The sequence below is a fragment of the Pelobates fuscus genome, chromosome 3, assembly GCF_036172605.1.
Source record: "Pelobates fuscus isolate aPelFus1 chromosome 3, aPelFus1.pri, whole genome shotgun sequence".
NCBI lineage: Eukaryota > Metazoa > Chordata > Amphibia > Anura > Pelobatidae > Pelobates > Pelobates fuscus.
The window spans coordinates 197,891,982-197,913,699 of record NC_086319.1 but is presented as its reverse complement, the minus strand read 5'-3'; the positions used below and the strand labels follow the sequence as shown (position 1 = coordinate 197,913,699).

The following is a 21,718-nucleotide window of genomic DNA, read 5'->3' as shown; positions in this document are numbered from 1 at the left end:
CTATCATTGGCTAACATAGGCAGATTAGACTTTTTATCAGTTTTTAATCTAGTGACATGACCCATGGACACGATGAGATGTTGGTCTGTTCATTTTACATACTTTTTAAATTTCACTTAAAATACTATGCCCTACTCCATGTTTTTCAATAATCAAATGGTTTTTTTTTTCAATAGTTATTGTATTGTTTTTATTAAGATCATACATATTGACTCTGCAAGCTCTGTTTAGTTTAATCTATGTAGTGTTGCGTGCGCTGTGCACTTTTTATTAGGCTTTATGTAACCCACCTCAACACATTTTTTTTTCTTTTTTTTTTTTAAAAGCATAATTGACATATACGAAGTAAGTAAAAGGGACACTTTAGCTCAATGAAGTGGTCTGGGTGCAATGTCCCTCAGGTTTTAACCCTTCAGATGCAAACATAGCAGTTTCAGAGAAGCTGCTATGTTTACATTTGGGGTTAAGCCAGCTTCCGGACAGCCTTTAGAGGTGCATCTGCCACGCTGGAGGCATATTATGTCTCCATCGCACAGAGCGTCCATAGGAAAGCATTGAGAAATGCTTTCCTATGGACACTTTGAATGCGCGTGGCACTTGCCGCGCATGCGCATTTGGATCCGCTGACATCGGCGGTGGAGGATAGGTCACCAGCGCCGAGGGAGCCCGGTGCTGGAATAAGGTAAGCTGCTGAATTGGTTTTAACCCCTTCAGTGCCACGGGGTGGGGGCCCCCTCAGGGCACTTTAGTGTCAGGAAAACAGCTTTGTTTTTCTGACACTATAGTGATCCTTTTATATGCAGCACCGGCAAATATTTGCAAGAGACAATACAATTACAAATTAGGAGTCTTTAATATTGGTCTTATCCCGTAAGTGCATGTCCAGCAGGCATTTAGGGCATGTGCTGTTCTGACCAATTACATTTACCACCTGTTGAATGGAACTGCTTAAAGCTGTTGCCTCAAACTTATTTTTATTTTACTCTAATAAGCCTTTCATCATATTTTAAAAGGAGATATATAGATATATATACTCATGCACCTTGGGTCAGACAGTGTTTGAGTATTGACTGTCTCTATGTTCTTCCCTGCTTCTGTGTAGGGACTGAAGCAAGGCAGACCATGGGAGTTGCTGTCTGTTTTCAAACACTGTCTGGCCCAAGGTGCATGTGTATAACTGAAGGATCCTGTCATATACTAAATAACATGTAAAAAAAAAAAAAAATCTATTTCGGTTCAAAACCTGAAGAGAGGATTATTTGAAACAAAAGCTTTTAAGTGACAGTTGTCCTTTAATAAGTAAAAAGCAGCCAATAGTAGTTTGCCTGTTATCAGCCTATACACAACCCTTTTTACAGTTTTGTGAATGGGCTCATGTATATTGTGATCACTTTAACCGGCAACATTACATGTGTACATCTTCAGCACAGAGCTAGAGGCGAGGAGAAAGTTGTGCATAAGTTAAGTGGATCCTCGTCGAAGGATTCCAAGTTCTTAAACCTTTGTAATGTGCATAGCTTATAAGAGGCCTTAATGGAACACTATAAACACCATTACCTCTTAATTTTTATGAAATTGTCATGACGCCATGAGATCCTGGACACACTCACCTTGGGGGGGGGGGGGGGGGGTTAAACCGTTTACGAACAGCTTTACTGCCAAAGTTGTGAAGATGGCTCCCATTTGCTTAACGTGCTGGCTTCAGTGAGGTGCCCGGAGTGTTTAAGCTATATCTGTAAAAGATGTATTACAGTGTGTGTGTGTGTATATATATCAGTTATATTGTACAAAATGTTTTCTTCAAAATGTACTTTCTAAAGTAATTCACATCTAATATTAGAATATATTGATATGGGATGTTATAGAAAATAATTGACCTTTATGTATTATAACCACTGACATGGTGAGTTACCTGAGACGTAATGACTGCATTCTGTCATTGTGTTTCTTTGTTTGAATCCATGTAATTACCTCCCTTTTTCTGTGTATCTCTGTTTTGCTTTTTCTTTTGTAAATTCTTTGATTGCTCTGTTTCACATTTGTTTTTAACTTGAGCCAGCCTCTTCTTCAGAGGAGGTCACTGCTGTTCTCATTGTCCTGGCATCCAACAAAGAGGCCAAAGCGGAAGAGAGGCAGGAAGAAAAAAGAAAGTCATGGCACTGTCTTCAGAGCCGCAAAATTAAATAGAGCATGATGTCTTCTTAAGGACTGTTTTTCATAGAGATGGTTTTCTGTCCTCTACTTTTTTCTTTCATTTTTAAAATGTCTTTCAAAGATAATCTAATCAATCACTTAAGATTTGTTTTGTACTATTTCTTTTTAATTGTATCTAGCAATTCCTTGTGGACGGTTTAGTTTGTAATGTCTTTTTTTAGTAAATGTTTAATATTGTTTTTTATGTTTAATAGCTTTTTTCACTTAAAGTAATAAGATGTCTCACCATTTAAATAATTATGGATGTAGTTTAAGTGAATGTACTTTTTGAGTTTGAGTCCTCTATATTCTGTATTCTCTGTTCATCCATCTGTATTGGCAATCCTGCAGTACTCCACTGTAAGTTATAATTTATATGTTTTCTATTTAGAGTTTCTGTTACAGTGTAAAAAGAGAACATCTTCAGCTCCCTAAACAATAGCATACAGGGGTACTAGTAGGTTGGTCATGTTTCACATGAAGCACATTCTCAACAGTCACCTCTTTTTTTGGTAATTGTGTTTTTTTTATTTATTTTTTAATAAATATATAGCAGGATCCGCAACCAACGGTATATGGGCCTTATAGGGTCCGCCCCTTGCAATTTTCAGCTGCGCAAAGGGGGGTCGGTGCAAGACTAAGGGCCGCAAAATCTGCCCCATGCTTTGTGGATTTCATAATGGCAAAGTAGGCACCTACCTATCAGCACGGAATGTGCGTACTCTTCCCATATAGGATATAATTTGACGGGTAAGCTGTGCACTTCCTGTTTAGTTACCTTGCAGACCTTGTAGTAGTGCCAGCAGCTTGGATGAGATGCCTCTCCAGCCCCATTATCACCACTATGGAAGAGAATAGAGCTCCCAGGAGTCTCATTGGACCCCACAGATAGGACCCTTCTAGTTTTCCCAGCACTGGCGGGGAGACTGGGTGGACCTCATAAAAAACTAATTTAAACCACACGTGTCTTTGATTATGTATGTGTTTTATAGCTACATAGTTTTCTATTCTTAAATATAGCACTGCTGAAAGATCAAAATTAGAAAAAGGTTTTTTTTTTTGTTTTGTTTTTTTGTTTTTTTAATGTATCTCTCAGCTGTTTAGTAGATAGATCACAATATGGTATCCTTGTATATGGCAATCCCACATAAGGATATGAAATTAGAGAACAATCTACTTTTATCTTCATTTCTTTTTAGCTATAAAGATATAGGCAGCCCTCCATCCACTTACAGACATGGCATCAAGCATTCATGCGTAAAAAGGTAGCTGACTCGTGGTCTAAAGGATCAGTTGTAATTTTTCTGTATTCCATATAAAACAAAAAAATGTGCATATATAGAGGTATGGAAACTGTGTATATAAAAAAAAATCTACTTGTCCAAGGGTGGTAGCCCATTTGACTTGGTCTGACATACAATAATTTCAGATTGAAACCGCAGCTTATAGCCCTGGACATAGACCAGGTTTTGCAAATTACTCTGAATTTTCACAAATTAGCTTTAAAAAATACAAAAACTGCGGAAAAAAAGTGGTTCTGGAAATATTGTCCGAAACCGCAATAGTAACAACATTTTACCTTGCATTCAGATTTAGTTTGTGAAAATCCAAAGTTTAGTGTATAACCCTGAGTGTTTCACCCTGTGTGGGTGTGAGATAATGTGTGCTGGGTATTTGGTGTGCACTTGCTTTGTGTAATGTGCCCTAGTTTCTCTGCCACCAGACCCCCAATAGTATATCTTCCCCATTCCTTCCATTAATGTTGCTGCCTGTAGCCAACATCATTAGTGTGTCTGCCTCTAGCCTGTTCCCATTAGTGCGTCTGCCCCTAACTCACCCCATCATTGTCTTTATCACTGCCCACACTCCCATTAGTATCTCTGCAACTTAATTGCCCCGTACGTTCCCTGCCCCCAGTGCACCTCCATTAGTGTCTCTGCCTCTAACCCCACCCACATTAGTATCATTACATCAATCCTCTCCCATTTGTGTACCTGCCTCTAACCCACCCTCTAACTCTTTTAGTCATTATGTGCATGAGCTAAAACACTCCCTTAAGCAAGTTCTTAATGCATTTGTACAATTAAAAAGTTAAAGTAGAGGTCAATTACATTTGAAATATGTATGCTAACAATAATGACTTGATATTTAATTTAACGAATAGGGACTTGGTAAATAAAATGAGAACAAAAAATACTTCTCTTCTCATCTTTATTAACGTTAGAAGGGAACCACCACATTTCTGTAAATACTACCATTGAATAAAACATTGAAAAATTACCTATAACTTGTGTTAACATTTTTTCATTATGCTTTTTTTTTGTTCGTCATTCTAAATTTAGAATAAATGTTAATTTACATCACAATCCAGTTCACTCAAGACATAGCCAAGGCACGCATTGCAAATAAGGAAGGGAAATGGCAACATGTTTTAGTTTCTACTCTTTATGCTGGGTACAAAGGACAGACTTAGAACAATAACTACAGGGAGTGGAGATGGTGGTGCCCTGCTGTAGGATAAAGGAGTGAATGTCTTTATGATTTTTCATGTCACAAATGCATATTAACTATACAGGATAATAGATATATTAAAGGGACACTATAGTCACCAGAGCAATTAGAGCTTTAATCTGCCTATTGTGGGTATATTCAAAATACGAAATCCCCTTGGTATCTGTTTAGACTTGACAATCACTGGATTTCATACTTATTGTAGAAATGTACACACACTCTCTACATTCTTAATTAATACATTTGTATGTATACACACATAGTTTTCATATAATTTCAGTTAATACACTATAATTTTTATACATTTGCACAAACCTTGTCACATTAATTTTATCGCATGATAACACTATAACACTCTACTCCTAGATGCATGTACATTAACGCATTTAGTCAGACAGCCACCTCTACACACACGAGATCATCTTTTATTAGAATTATCCACCAGGCGGCACACTAGATAGGTAATCGCCTAGAAGGACTTAAGTATTCTAAACTATCTATCACTTTCATCTACTAGCTGCTCGTTATGTATATATATGATTTTTGAAGTCATCAATTTATTTTAATCAACAAGGTGTTCCGTGGGGTACAGCACACTCTCCGATCACTTATCCTCCATATACGAACCCGACTGTTTTATTTGTACAGCGGGCTCATAAGGAGATAGCTTGGTCGTTACCTAGACAACGACGTCTATTCACGTTTACACGTGATTATGTGACGTCAAAGAAGCGACATGCTGTTAGTGCGCAAGCGCACACAAATGGGGAGGATGCCGAACTCGGCGGAACACACCTGGGGTGAGTCATTAAATTGTGTTATTGGGGGGTATATAAGTGAGTAAATTTTATGTTGTAGTTGTCAGTCTATCCTGAGGAAGGTCCCTGTGCGGACCGAAACGTCGATTTTAGTATTCATGAAATAAAGAACTTTTTTTCAACTTTAAGGACCGTGAGTGCAGTTCCAGACCACTGTTTATATATATATATATATATATATATATATATATATATATATATATAGAGGAAACATGGGGGGATGGTTGCACTCACCTAAACATGCTTAAATGGGGTGCTGCTGGGGGCCATATTATACAATAAACAATACACAAGATCCAGCGCACTCTCCTATCTACTAAACAGCAACTTCAATGTTGACAGATTTTATTAGTTTGTAAAAGTTTTTTTAAAAAACACCTAATCTAGGCAAAAAAAATAATGGGGATTTAGTTACATTATATGATCATACATTGCATAAGCCTGCCACAACGTCAATGTACCCCATCTTTGGCAGGTCCTACTCTCACAGTCTAATGTCTGCTCTTATGAGATTAACCACTTACTTGGGAAAAAAATCCATCTGAGGCTCTCTGCAGTACAAGGCTAAATAGGGACCTGAGATGAGGCACCTGTAACAGGGAGGGGTGTTTTTTAAAAAAACTTTTACAAACTAATAAAATCTGTCAACATTGAAGTTGCTGTTTAGTAGATAGGAGAGGATCTTGTGTATTGTTTATTTTTTTTATATATATATATATATATATAAAATATGTGTAATTTCGTTCTAACTGTATTCTGATAATATATATAGATATCAAAATTCACTTAGAACAAAATAATACATATGTCTATATACATAAATATATGTATATATCACTATATATATATATATATACCTATATATATATATATATATATATATATATATATATATAATTTTAATTCTACAATTAAATTTGAGGGGCCTGCCTGATAACCCAGCCTGAAAGTCCAGAGAATTTAATTTGCTAGCACTATATTTAACCTTGTAACTTTCCAAGACACCCTAAAACCTATACAAGGGGTGGTACTGTTTTACTCGGGAGACTTTGCAGAACACAAATATTAGTATTCAAAACCGTAAAATGTATTACAATATCATCCGTAAAAATGCTGTTTTTTGTGTGTGCATTTTTTACATACAAACGGCACTTACACTGACGATATTATTGTTGTTATACGTTTTACGGTTTTGAAACACTAATATTTGTGTTCAGCATGTCTCCTGGGTATAACAGTACCCACCACTCATGTACAGCTTTTATGGTGTTTTTAAAAGTTAGTCAAATATAAGCTTATGTTTTATTTTTTTCACTTTAAAATTCGCCTGATTGGCTACCTTGCCTTTGAGACCGTATGGTAGCCTAGGAATGAGAATTACCCTCTTGATGGCATACCCCATTTGCAAATGGTATGTCCAGTCTTTTTAAGTAGCCACTTAGTCACAAACACTGGCCAAAATTGGGGTTCTAATTAGTTTTTTGCAATTTTCACACACAAACCAATATGAACGCTAACTTTGACCAGTGCTTGTAACTAAGTGGCTACTAAAAAAGACTAAACATACCCCATTTGCAATACCTTGGGTTGTCTACTATTGCGAATGGTATGCCATCATGGGGGTAATTCTCATTCTTGGGCTACCATACGGTCTCAAAGGCAACGTAACCAATCTGGTAAATTTCAATGGGAAAGAATAAAAAAATTAATATGCTATATTTGACCCTATAACTTCCCAAAACACTATAAAACATGTACATAGGGGGTACTGTTTTACACGTGAGGCATCGCTGAATACAAATGTGTATTGTATTGCAGTAAAGGCTAACAGTATTGTGACATTCACTGTTAAAATGTCATGCAGAACTAAAAAAAATAACATTTCTTAATTTCTCACATTTTTTTTATATTTTATTCATATTAAATTGATTCATAGCTGAATATTTGATGTTAAATGAAAGCCCTGTTTCTCCGGAATAAAATTATATATAAGAAGTGTTGGTGCACTTGATATTAAAGAGGTGAATTACGGTTGAACAGACATATAGCGCAAATTCCAAGTTTTGTTTTAAGTTTTATTTTGATCAAAACGTGTACATTTGGCTCAGTCCATAAGGGGTTAAACTGACTGCAGATGGGCAACGCTTCTCCCAGATGTCACCTAAACTGCCAACCAGAAAGCATCTGAGAATTGCTTGATCTTTAACTTGTGGTGGGCAATTTGTCAGCATACAAAATATACCTTGCTCTAAAATTAAGTGCAATGTACTTGCATTTTTTTTTGTCAAGTTGTTTGTAATTATCTGACCTACAAAAAATAATTCCAGAAATCCTAATATGTTTCTCACACAGTTTTAGCACATTGCCAAAGTAATGCTCTATAAATAGCCCTGAGTCTATTCAGTATCCACCAGTTAGCAACAATATCACCTACTAACGCCCTGAGGATGGTAAATGTAATTTGGGCCACACACACGTTTACAAAACTTACATTGTCCGAATTTCTTAAGCCATGTTCCCATTATTGTTTCATTCAGCAGGATCATCACTACAAAATGTTGAATCCCCATTTTCGTCTTTGATAACTTTTCTTTAAATAATTTTTAAGCCGGTTTACAGCAGAGTGCTCAATTAGAGGATTACTTCTGATAGGTCTAATGTAATTTTAGTAGAAATAGCTGCATTTAGAGACAGTTTTAAATGGAATGTAAAGATGACTAATAACTTGCCACAGATATATTGCTCCACCTGATATTTACTAACACCAGGCAATTGAGTTATGTTAGTAAGTCAATTTTGAAATCAACAATGGTCTCCTCAAGAGACCATTTCTACAAATGCATGGAACCTCTGAATGCTGTGACTGAGTCTATTATTTACAGTTATCTTGGCAATAAACAGAACGGAAGCAGTGCAAAATGATGACTCAAGTGTACATGTTCCTAGAGCGAAAGAAAAAAAGGAAAACTTGGTGTCAATGGGGATCGCACCACAGAGCCCAAAGAATACCTACTTTCATTGAATTGTGCATTTTAAAATACAAGATAGGACTTGCCTAAAACTATCCCGCGTTATACTGGATTTCCTAAGATCTTAATCTGCCCCTACAAACCAGGAAGTGTTCAAACTGTCAGTTCATGGTCTCTTACATTCATGTAGAACAAATGTAGGCAACCTTAGGCTCTCCAGATGTTGTGGACTACTTCTTCCATAATGCTAGCAAAGCATCAGGGGACGTGTAGTCCACAACATCTGGAGTGCCAAAGATTGCCTTCCACTAATATAGAGATTTAGTGAATATTTGGACAAAATCTTCAATACCTGTAGTGCATGTTCAGTTGACACACCCTAAACTCAGTCACTTAACACAACACCTTTTCGTGAACTCAAGCATAAAACAATGCTTAAAGGATCACTATAGGTTTAGGAACACAAACCTGTATTCCTGACCCTATAGTGTAAAACCACCATCTAGCCCCCCTGGGAACCTCATGCCTCCATAAACATAGCAAAATCTTACTGTATTCAAACCTGAAGCTGTAACTCTTCATGCTGTTTGCCTCAGAAAAAACAGCAGTCTGCTGACATCATCAGAAGCGGTAGTCTGATCCAATCACAGTGCTTCCCCATAGGATTGGCTGAGACTGACAAAGAGGCAGATCAGGGGCAGAACCAGCATGATTCAAACACAGCCCTGGCCAATAAGCATTTTCTCATAGAGATGAATTGAATCAATGAATCTCTATGAGTAACGTTCAATGTCTGCATGCAGAGGGAGGAGATACTGAATGTTTGGATGTATTTTAAGCAGCCATGGCCCAGGAAGGATCTCTAACAGCAATCTGAGGAGTGGCCACTGAAATCATCACTAGGCTGTAATGTAAACACTGCATTTTCTCTGAAAAGTGTTTACAGCAAAAAGCCTGAAGGTAATGATTCTACTTACCAGAACAAATTCAATAAGCTGTAGTTGTTCTGGTGACTGTAGTGTCCCTTTAATGTTGTGTCAAAGGTTCATTTTATCTCACCCCTCAATAGGCAAAGATTATAACACTTACTATAGAGATGAATTATATTTTTGTTTGTCACGTGCTGTAGCTGCTGTGTCAGAGCATGAGTCAGCTGTCAGCTAGTGGTCGGCTATGGATTTGTCTGGTTGAGAAAACATACTCCTGCTCTCTGGACATTAGATTCCATTAAGGGGTACATTTTGATTCATTTGGAGTACTATCCTGTTGTCAGCGATTGTATCCAGTGCTATGTCATCTGATGTGTGATTGTTACTCAGCAGATATGAAATGTTGGTTGGAATAAAGGGGAGAGAATAAATTTTTCTTCAGTTCCTGTTTTGTGAGCTGGATCTGGGATTGGCATGATGCAACGGAGCAAGCCAGATACATAGACTTTACATTTATTATATAGATATATTCTGGTTTGTATAAATACGCTACATTGTGTGGTTGTTGTTTAAAATTAACTGGAGTTTTTGTTTTACTTTCAGAAGAAGTTGAAGACTGAAAAAGTGGAAATATTGACCCAATAGCTACTGGGGTATTGTATTTTTACTTATTTGATTTGAACTGTTTTTATTTTAGGATGTATCTGACATGGACTACTAATGTTGTACATGTGCCAGTTGGTTTTGTTTTGTATTTGCAGTACAATAAATATACTGTCAAAAATAAAAATGTGCTTGTTTATCTGCCATATCTGCTCCTAATCTTCATCTAGTTGATAACTAAAGGATTTTATAACCATGACACCATAGAAAACCCCAGTATGCTGAACCAAATTCTTCACGTAAGAACTTGAAAAAGGACAAAACTTTGCTACACGGCTGCTTTCTGCTTTGCACTAAATAAAACTACATTGTAGTTGTACTACACAGTGCTGTACTATAATTTATTCTTTTTTTTCCCCGTTCAGTTTTATTGTAATATGTTGTAGTGATCCTAAAAGTCTATACAGCATCCATGTTAATTGTGTACACTAGCCATATTCTTAGGATGTCTGGTGTGGACAGCTTGGTTGAGGTCATTCTACTGCTTGTGTATGGTGTTAAGGTATAGGCTCTGAATGGGCCACTCCACAAGTCAGATTTTTATTTTTATTTTTTAAGCCATTCTGTAGTGGATTTACTTCAATGTTTGGCATAATTGTCCGGCTGCATCACCTAACTTCTACTTAGCTTTAGCTGGCACACAGTCACCCTGATATTATCTTGTAGGTTATCTCGATGAATTTGGGAGTTAATTTTTCTCTTTATGATGGCAAGTGGTCCAGACCCCAAAGCAGCAATACAGCCCAACATCATGATGCTCTTTCACCTGTACTTAACTGTTGGGATGATGTTTTCATGTTGGTATGCAGTGCCTTTTTAAGCCATACATAGTGCTACGTGTTTCTCGCAAACCAGCCTTAGTTTCATTAGTCTACAAAACATTTTCGGAGTAGCATTGTGGAGGCTGTCTCTGGCGAACTTCAGGTGCGCAGCAATGATTTATTTTTGGGGGGAAGCAATCATTTTACGACAGGAGAAGTAATTATACCGTAAGTTCAAATTGATTAAACCACTTGAAGCATTTTGTTCATTGTGTTGAGCCATTTATTTTGCTTTTGTTTGATTTGTTCATTGCAGACAGCGGAAAGTCTGTAAATTTAGAAAATAAACTTGATTTTAAATTACGATTGATTATATTTGATTACAACTGTAGATGACATTAATTGTGAAGGAATATATCAACATAAATTTGATATTCTACTTTTGTTTGGTTAATCCCTTTTTCGCAAAAGGGTTCGGTATTTGTGCAGTGTGGGGCAGGAAGACAAATTGCTTTCATGTTTTCCTTATTTGTACGAAGTAGTCGCTGCTTTGTCTTAGTATCCCTTTGATTGGGTTGAAATTTCAGTAATATTCAATCACCGTTAATGTGAGTATTTCATAAATATTTTATAGTTCTTAAATACTTGTTTTGGATATGGGGTATGACATTTTTAGTTAAATATATGATGTGATTTTTTTAAACTTATTTAGCCTTCAGCTTTGTATGCTCTACATCAAAGAATGCAGACTATAATAATAATTCTTAATATTTTTTTTTTTCCCGTCTCTTAGGGCCACTTCTAATCTGTAAACCAAGGACTTGGTGAAAAGAAGAGATCAGCAAGCCATGTTTTTTTTGTGTTGGCGTAAATTTTAAATTTAACTGCAATTACTGTGGTGTAAAGAATTAACGACTAGATGACGAGCTGTACAGATGTCTTTTTGTTTTTTGGAAATTGGCAGTGGCTTTTTCCTCATTTTGGTTAAGGAATTTAAGACACTGGATAGTGTGAAACAAATGTCAAACCTGTATCATAGACCATTAAGATGGACACTCTTAAAATTCAGATATCTTTATATTTATAAACCCCTTGGTCTAGTAAAATGTGTAGCTCTGTGCGTAGGCTATCTGCCTCTGAATGAATAGGTTTTTTTTTTATCCTTGTAAAATAATTTTATACTTACATGTATCTTTTAATGAAGGCTGATTGAGGTTTGTTTTGAGCATCAATGCATTTTGTGCGTAAAGATTATGAAATGCAGAGTGTCTGTTTACAGTTAAGTAAAGATTTAACTATTTTATGTACAGAGGGAAACCACTAACTGGTTTTCTTCCAATTAAATCTCCATGAGTAATTATCAAAAGTAGTGTTTTTGTTTACTTTTGGTTTAATGGAAACTTGTCACATACACTGGCAAGACAGTTTGTGAACCTATTGGAAATTATTTTCTGTCCTCATCTCTATCAAAGTCACAAGTACAGACAAACACAAAGCTAACAATATACAATTATAATCTTTCATGTCTTTATTGAACCCATTTTGGATTTAGTAGATAATTGCTCCTTCTTTCGTAGCAACACCTCAACTAAGCATTTCTGGTAGCTGCAGATTAGACTGCACAAAGTTCAGGAGGCTTTTGAAAACACTCTTCCTTACAGAACTGCTTCAGCTCGGTCATATACTTAGGATGTCTGGTATGGACAGTTCCATTGAGGTCATTGAATAGCAGCTCTATGGTGTACAAGGCAGATTTTCTTTTTCTTTTTTTTAAAGCCAATGTGCAGTGGATTTACTTCAATGTTTAATATAGTTGTTCTGCTGTTGTCACCCAACTAATACAGAGCTTCAGCTGGCACACAGTCACTCTGATATTTTGTAGAATATCTCAATAAACTTGGGAGTAAATTTTTCACTCTATGATGGCAAGCAGCCCAAAATCACGATGCTCCTTCACATGTATCTAACTGTTGGGATGTTTACATGTTGGTAGACAGTGCCCCTTTTAATTCATACATAGTACTCGTAGTTTCTTGCAAACAAACCGTAGTTCATCATTTTCCTAGTAGCATTGTGGAGGTTTTTTGGCAAACTTAAGGTGCGCAGCAGTGTTTTTTTGTTTTTTTTTTTAAAGCAGCTGGTTTCTTCGTGGTGCCCTGCCATGAGCACCATGCCTATTAAATGTTTTTCACATAGTAGACTCATGAACATATGTTAACTAGTTCCTACCAAGTCTTAAGCTGGCATTCTGTTGTTCTTTTTTTTTACCTAATTGAGAATTGGATGACCACCTTCTTTTGCAGGCCCCCAAATCCTCAGGAGACTGGCGTCCAATCCTAGACCTTCAGAAACTGAACCTTTCAAACAATCAGAATGGAATATTTATTGTTGATAATTTCAGTAGTGCATCTAGGAGCCTGGATGATCTCTATAGATCTGAAGGGCGTTACTTTCATATTCCCATTGCAGAAAACCTTCAAAGATTGCTGAGAGTCACAGTTCTGAGACCATTTTCAATTCAGAGCAATTCATTGGTCCTTTGGTGTAAGCACTGCTCCAAAAACCTTCTCGAAAGTCCTGGTTGCGGAACTGAGATTATAATTCCTAAACATCCATCACTATCTGTATAACATTCTTAGTAGGAGAGTCAAAAGAAAGCCTAATATATCAGAGGGACAAGGCAATATTTGCATGGGAAAGATTTTGATGGGTCATAAGTGATCAAGAGCCAGCTGATTCCATCCCAAAGGATTTGATTCCTAGGTGCATGGTTCAACACTGTATTAGGAATGGTCTTTCAAAAGAAAAATTAGAACATATTATGATGAAGTTATAAGAAGTATCAGAGATTCGTTAAAGCAGAGATGTACATGAGTATTCTGGGCAATTTTTCCTGGAACACTTCAACCAGAACAGAGATGCTTGCTCCAAAATAATACGGGTTTCAAAAAGAGTTTGAATGGAGTTGAGGTGGTGACGGGTACCTTCAAATCTTCGCAGAGGTTTTCCTCTGGGAGCAATAGATTGGATAACTCTTACCACTGATGCCAGTGGCCTAGGCTGGGAAGCCCATCTACTGCTTTTGAATGCACAAGGGGATGGAAACAGAGAGCCTCACATATCCCAGCCAACCTACTGGAACTCAGAGCAGCTTACCTAGCACTTCTACATTTCCGAGAATTTTTGATGGGAAAATGGGTGAAGATCAAAATGGACAATCAAACAGCAGTATCTTCTATATCTATATATTCTGATGTGAGAGTGAGGGGGGGGTTGATGTGAGAGTGAGGGGGGGGGTTGATGTGAGAGTGAGGGGGGGGGTTGATGTGAGAGTGAGGGGGGGGGGTTGATGTGAGAGTGAGGGGGGGGGTTGATGTGAGAGTGAGGGGGGGGTTGATGTGAGAGTGAGGGGGGGGGTTGATGTGAGAGTGAGGGGGGGGGTTGATGTGAGAGTGAGGGGGGGGGGTTGATGTGAGGGGGGGGGGTTGATGTGAGAGTGAGGGGGGGGGGTTGATGTGAGAGTGAGGGGGGGGGTTGATGTGAGAGTGAGGGGGGGGTTGATGTGAAAGTGAGGGGGGGGGGTTGATGTGAAAGTGAGGGGGGGGGTTGATGTGAGAGTGAGGGGGGGGGGGTTGATGTGAGAGTGAGGGGGGGGGTTGATGTGAGAGTGAGGGGGGGGGGGGTTGATGTGAGAGTGAGGGGGGGGGTTGATGTGAGGGGGGGGGGTTGATGTGAGAGTGAGGGGGGGGGGTTGATGTGAGAGTGAGGGGGGGGGGTTGATGTGAGAGTGAGGGGGGGGGGGTTGATGTGAGAGTGAGGGGGGGGGGGTTGATGTGAGAGTGAGGGGGGGGGGTTGATGTGAGGGGGGGGGTTGATGTGAGAGTGAGGGGGGGGGTTGATGTGAGAGTGAGGGGGGGGGTTGATGTGAGAGTGAGGGGGGGGGGGTTGATGTGAGAGTGAGGGGGGGGGGTTGATGTGAGAGTGAGGGGGGGGGTTGATGTGAGAGTGAGGGGGGGGGTTGATGTGAGAGTGAGGGGGGGGGTTGATGTGAGAGTGAGGGGGGGGGGGTTGATGTGAGAGTGAGGGGGGGGGGTTGATGTGAGAGTGAGGGGGGGGGGGGTTGATGTGAGAGTGAGGGGGGGGGGTTGATGTGAGAGTGAGGGGGGGGGGTTGATGTGAGAGTGAGGGGGGGGGTTGATGTGAGAGTGAGGGGGGGGGGTTGATGTGAGAGTGAGGGGGGGGTTGATGTGAGAGTGAGGGGGGGGTTGATGTGAGAGTGAGGGGGGGGGTTGATGTGAGAGTGAGGGGGGGGGTTGATGTGAGAGTGAGGGGGGGGGGTTGATGTGAGAGTGAGGGGGGGGGGTTGATGTGAGAGTGAGGGGGGGGGTTGATGTGAGAGTGAGGGGGGGGGGGTTGATGTGAGAGTGAGGGGGGGGGTTGATGTGAGAGTGAGGGGGGGGGGTTGATGTGAGAGTGAGGGGGGGGTTGATGTGAGGGGGGGGGTTGATGTGAGGGGGGGGGTTGATGTGAGAGTGGGGGGGGGGTTGATGTGAGAGTGGGGGGGGGGTTGATGTGAGAGTGAGGGGGGGGGGGTTGATGTGAGAGTGAGGGGGGGGGGTTGATGTGAGAGTGAGGGGGGGGGGTTGATGTGAGAGTGAGGGGGGGGGGGTTGATGTGAGAGTGAGGGGGGGGGGTTGATGTGAGAGTGAGGGGGGGGGTTGATGTGAGAGTGAGGGGGGGGGTTGATGTGAGAGTGAGGGGGGGGGGTGATGTGAGAGTGGGGGGGGGGGTTGATGTGAGAGTGAGGGGGGGGGGGGTTGATGTGAGAGTGAGGGGGGGGGGGGTTGATGTGAGAGTGAGGGGGGGGGGTTGATGTGGGGGGGGGGGTTGATGTGAGGGGGGGGTTGATGTGAGGGGGGGGGTTGATGTGAGAGTGAGGGGGGGGGGGTTGATGTGAGAGTGAGGGGGGGGGGGTTGATGTGAGAGTGAGGGTGTGAGGCTGAGGGGGGTGGGGGGTGAGAGAGCCTACCTTTAGTCCCTGGTGGTCCGGTGGCCACTGCTCCCGGTCTGCAGCTCCGCAGAGCTGCAGACCATGTAATCTCGCGAGACCATCAGAGCGTTGCCGTGGTAACCCGCGGCAACGCTCTGGCCGGTTTTCGCGAGACACATGGTCTGCAGACCGGTGGGTGGCCGGGCAGCCAGGAGGGGCAAGCCGCCGGGCCCCCTCCTGGTGTCAGTGACCGAGGACCTGACACAGTCTGCCCACAGGCGATTTAGGCGGCCGCGAGGCCTTAGGCGGCTGCCTAAACCACCTAATTAAAGAGCCGCCTCTGGTCCCAGGCAGCTCACAACTGCAGCTTACTATGATGTGCGATGCAATGTTCTCTATCTTAGCAGTAGACTTGTCACGTTTTTATTTTACTAATTAAATGTGAATCTACAGCCCTCCCCCGTCAATATTTCTGGGGCTCTACCCGCTACTGGACCATAATAATGGACGTATGACGCCATTGTGGGCTGGGTGACCCCCTCCCTCTGGCAACATGACTACCAATGAGTATCCTGCTGGCTCTACGGTGTCCTGTAGGATTAATGCTGAGGGTGACCCCCTCCTGCTTCCTACACTAATGCTCCGGCAATGTCCTGTTATTATCATACCGAGGGGAATCCCCTCCTACAGTCTGCACTGCTGGACCTGAAGCGTCCGGGTATACCCGTAAAAGAGGGTACCCCTCCCACTGATTGAGCTACTGTTCTTACGGTGCCCTGCTATACGCAGATACTGAGGGTGACCCCCTCCTGTGGACTATTCTGCTGGACCTACAGGGTCCCGTTATAACCATAATGAGGGTGACCCCCCTCTCGCTGACTGCACTACTGGGTGTACAGACCTCTATGATACCACACTGAGGGTGACCCCCTCTTACCTACAGCACTGCTAAATCTGCAATGCCCGGTTATGGTTATATGAGGGTGACCCCCTCCTGCCGTCTGCACTGCTGGACCGACAATGTCTGGTTACTTTATTATACGGCTAACCACTACGGCACTACTGTTCAGACTGAGGGTGACCCTCTCCCCTGCTGGCCTATACTGCATGGTATGCTTGTGCATGTTGGGTGACCCCCCTCTTGCACGCTGGGTGACCCCCAGCTGGCCGCACCAGGTATCACTCCGACAGTGTTACCTCTATGGCAGTTATGCAATCATGACTGAAGGACAAATCTCCCGTACACAGGTCACTCGCCCCACTGCCAGAAACCATCAGTACCCTACAGGGGACACTCCACTGGCCACCCTAGACGCTGCACCAAGCACCCCTGGTACGCGTTGGCTAACGGATGGATTCATCAAGAGGATCAGTCTTCATGACGGAGTCTGGAAAGGACCCCGCAAACATCTGATACAGGGTTTGCACTCTATCTGGGACTAACCACTGGATGTCGATGACACATGAACACAGATGTTTCCTCGGGACAAACGGCGCGTTACAGCTTGGAAAGCGGAGAAGACTAAATTCCCTTTGGGAATGGACCGATATGACATAGGTATCGCCTAGTTGGTTTCTACCCCTGAGAACCGCAAAACAACCCCTGTCCAAACTGGACATCAAACTGATGGATTTGGCATCCAAGTGCTGGGTCTGCTCTCCGGAGTTACCCTCACGTACAAATTGAGCTGACACATCTCTATTCATAGGGTTCCCCTTAACTAGCCCCAGAGGTCTCTCGGACCGTGCCCGGACTCAGGATCAAGGTTGCGGAACCGTTCCATTTGGACCGTTCCATGAGCGATACGCATGACCAAAGAGGCGTCCATTCCGAATCATTCCGAAGTTGCCATGCTGGGCGAAGGGTGTGGTGGAGTGAACTCCCGGCCCATACCCACGCTACATGCTCCCAATGCACATGTCGCCTGTGGACACTTCGAGACGGAGGGCACTCATCCCCTCAGAGAGCTGCTCGGCGTGGACGATTGGTTCTCTCCCTCAACTAGACATAGAGAAACCCGCATGGATTTCACCATCAACATGGACATATTGAATCTGACTCGCTCCCAGGCAACCCGGTTTCTGGTCTTTCATAGAATATTCGGTCCAGGCGGTGCTCCGCCTCTTTAGGACCAAGATGTCCGTCTTCAAGGAAAATACCGGGCATATGCTCTGCAACCCGCGGGTCACACTTAGGGGCCCAACCCGGTCGATTGACCGGTTGTTATTCGCCATCGAGGCCATACTTCCAGGATCCGGTACTAACAGCCGCTCCAACATGACGCTTTCTCGGGTCTTCGGCCTGGTACGACCGAATCGTGTAACCTCGAACGAAGCTCATCTAAAACTTAATTGATGACTCCGACATAGGGGGACCTGGCCTACCTAGGAGTTTCAAACCCCAACCCACATCGGCCTGGACTCTGGAGTCCGGAGGAGGGACCTCTTCGTGCCAACTGCATGGAACTACCTGCAGGTTTGTTCAACATTCACAGCTTTCCCAGGGGAAGTAGTACTGCTTGCTATCTTCCGGCGTGGACTCATCACCGGTTGCCCACTACGGACTGCAGTCGAATCTCACGTAGGATCGCTATCTATAGCGTCATTTGTGACAGAATGTTTGCGGGACGAGACACTCATGTGGTGGACGGCTTCACCCGACCATGGAGAGACCCCAATGATTGGTTGCCTCACCCTCCGGAGTCTTGAGTACTGGCATGATTAAATTCGGTGTGAACCGCCATACGGAGCGGTTCTCCAGCTGGCTGCCGAACCCTCAGCAAGGCGAGGGATGCGTTTTCCAAGCTTGGTCTCCTTCAGGGCGTACGCATCCCGTTTACCTCCAGGATACTTCGGTCTTTGCTTCAGACAGAATTCCTGGGAGGGTCGTTTTGCCTGGCGACACCACTTCGGAGGAGTCCTCCGTGCTTTCCCCTTTTTTCCTGGAGTTTGCCATGGGAAGGCAATCTACGACTCCCTGTCTCTTTATGTCCTGTGTGGGATCCACAGGGGTAGCCTGCCACGACTGGTGTCTGGAGAGATGTTTGGGTCCCTATGGCTGTCCCCATTGTCTGGCTGTGTTGCCCTCTCAGGGTAGGATCGTATGGGGCCATTCACGTCCTATGTCAGCTAGTGGACGACTCGTGCGTTTTCTCAAGATTCTGGCATTGGTAAGGATCTCTTGGTCTGCAGTCTACCAAGAGGAATATACCTTACGGGAGCCCTATCTCTCACTATTTCTCAATTCTAGTGGTATTGTTTGTTCCTTGAGGAATGACCTGATGACAAGGACTTGCCTTGTGCCAGTTTTTCAGCTTACGGTTTTCCCCAGTACATCTTGTATTTCATGGCATTCTGACGTCATGGTATCGACGTAGTGTCTTCATTCTTGCCGTTCAGTGCATTGGCTTCTGCTCCACACATATTTCATTTCTATTCGTCCTCTGTGTTGTACCCCTATTCTCCGGATAGGCCACAGTTCTGACAGGTTGTACACGACCATGTAGATCCAGGATCTGGTTCTTTCGTCCGTCTACTCATGGACAGCTGTTGACTTCTGCGTACGGCCGTTTTGGACTGTTTCTGCATCTTCGCTCACCCGTTGGATTTGGTGGATCCTCTCATTGACTGACCTTGAGAGTTCCTCTGGGACACTTTTTGGTTCGGGGTGCTGTCACCTCAACAACTTTGGAAGCCGTTGGGTCCCTTCTGCATTTTCTCTACACCGCTGCTTGGTTTAGGGAATGGTTTTTTCCATTCTCCTTTTATTTCAGTCCTCTATCTCATATTGCTTCTGATTCTATTATTTGGGCGTTAAAATTGCAAATATGAAGCCTCCTGTCCTGCCATAAAACTAGGGATTATTCTAGCCTCGGTGAGGGAATAATCTAAATTTTATTAAAGACAGGAGGCGAATATTTCCCCCCCTTTTTTTTACGTTCCCTCCCTGGATTTGGGTCTTATTCGATTATTAATTGGGGATATTGTTATGTTTTGTGAATGCATGGCTTTACATAATAAAGGTTATTTCTATTATTCAGTGATTGTCCGTGTGCATTTTATTCATCATGTTTGTGTTGTAATTATGTTTCGTCAATGCCTTTTTAGTTTAGGTAGATACTAGGTCTTCATAAGATCTGTAGACTTTGTTTATTCATCAGGTATTATGATGTGCAAGTGATATTGTATGGATATGACATCTTGCCTTGACAGTTTACTTTCACTATGTTTTGCTTTTTCTTGCCGTGTAATCTGTTTTCTCTCTGGGCTTGACAATTATTTTTCTGGATGTGTCTGCTACAAGGTGGATTCGTTGGTTTCCTTGTTCTCCTGCTCGACCTCATCAAAGAAAGAGGAAGTGGAAGAGCCTGCTTAGGGGTTTTATACTACTGTTGCTTTGTTCTGATTGGTTGTTTTGAAAAGTTCTGTTAACTGTTTCTTTGCTGCTGGAGGTTTCAGTAAAGAAGGTAAAGCAAATATTCGCCTCCTGTCTAATAAAATTTAGATTATTCCCCCACCGAGGCTAGAATATTCCCTAATTCACAGAGGTAAAAAAGTGGTTCACAAAAAACAAACTCTTCCTAAACACTGACAAAACTGTCACAATGATCTTTTTTTACCCAAAAATTCACGTCTATGCATCAAAACAAATAAAATAGCACACGGACCGCAGTACACTCTTTCAAATACCTGGGTATGTTGTTAGACCCCAATCTATCTTTTGGCCTCCACATTTATTCCAAACTAGGTGCCCTGGACAGAAACAAATCCTGCCTAAGCCCTATAGTAAAGGAAAAGAAAGTACAGCAAATGCTGATGCCAATCATTGATTATGGGGATGTAGTATATGCATCTGCACTGCCTTAATAAATGTAATACATTGTATAACTAGTTCGGCACGTTTGTGATACAATGTAATTACATGAACTACCATTGTGACATGCTAAAATAACTAAACTGGCTGTCACTGGAATCCAGACACCCCTTTCATCTTTCCAGCTTTTCTGGGAAGCTCCCATCCTACCTTAGCAGAATGCTCTCCCCGGCTGTTCCCACCTCCTATACCCGCCGATCCAGTACCAGTACTTTATTTAGTCTACCTCAATACAAAAAGAAAGCGGCTCGATCATCCTTTTCCTACAGAGCACTGCAATTATGGAACGACCTCCCGCTTACTTTCAAATCTTCCCCAGGCCTAAAATCCTTTAAGAAATCCCTCTCTACATATCTCAAAAGAAAATGCACCTATCATGGTTGATTATATATTTCTTACCTGTTGTATGTTACATTGTGTAATAATATTGATTTTGTATTTTATTGTATAAATGTAATATTTTGTGGACTCAGGACATACTTGAAAACGAGAGAAATGTATCCTTCCTGGTAAAATATTTTATAAATAAATAATTCTCTATCCAGTAAACGTTAAGCCCGGCCACTCTAAGGACCTGTATACATTTACTTACGTCTATTATCATTTACACTCTGTGTGTTGGGTCACTTATAAATTGTCACAGTTTCAATCACATTTAGACAAAACAATTCTGAAATTTGTGCTTTATCAGTGGAACAACCTTATACCATATTTTATACGGATAAAGTCGTTCTTTCCAGAATTTCGTTCAAAGGTAATTTGAAATTTACATCTAAATGAGATAATCTTGCCACCCCCTTTTCAGTCTTCCAATAATCTGGAAGAAAGATGGCACACCCTGGATGTAGCCAGATGACTCATTTTATTTGTGCAAAAAAGCTGATTTTTTTTTTCCCACCAGGTTTTTCCTAAATTTTGCTGGGAATAACAGGGGCCTCTTTGTGTCAAAGCCTAACCTAAGCCATTGGATAATATTGGTAATTTTGACTGCATATCAGGCTCAAGAGGTGC

General features: G+C 41.9%; 1 protein-coding gene across 6 annotated transcripts in view; it reads left to right on the top strand.

The window, feature by feature from the left end:
- TCOF1 (treacle ribosome biogenesis factor 1) overlaps positions 1–12,210 on the top strand; it is a 106,173-nt gene extending 93,963 nt beyond the window's left edge. For 5 of the 6 annotated variants that reach the window (XM_063447887.1, XM_063447886.1, XM_063447889.1 and 2 more), the window contains one exon: positions 2,060–3,251. In XM_063447887.1, coding sequence (XP_063303957.1) covers positions 2,060–2,194 — 135 coding nt within the window. In that variant the 3' untranslated portion in view covers positions 2,195–3,251. Of the gene's footprint in view, positions 1–2,059; positions 3,252–10,023; positions 10,074–11,637 lie in introns of those variants that run through there. The other variant, XM_063447888.1, reaches the window with a different exon arrangement.
- Positions 12,211–21,718: the final 9,508 nt, after the last annotated feature.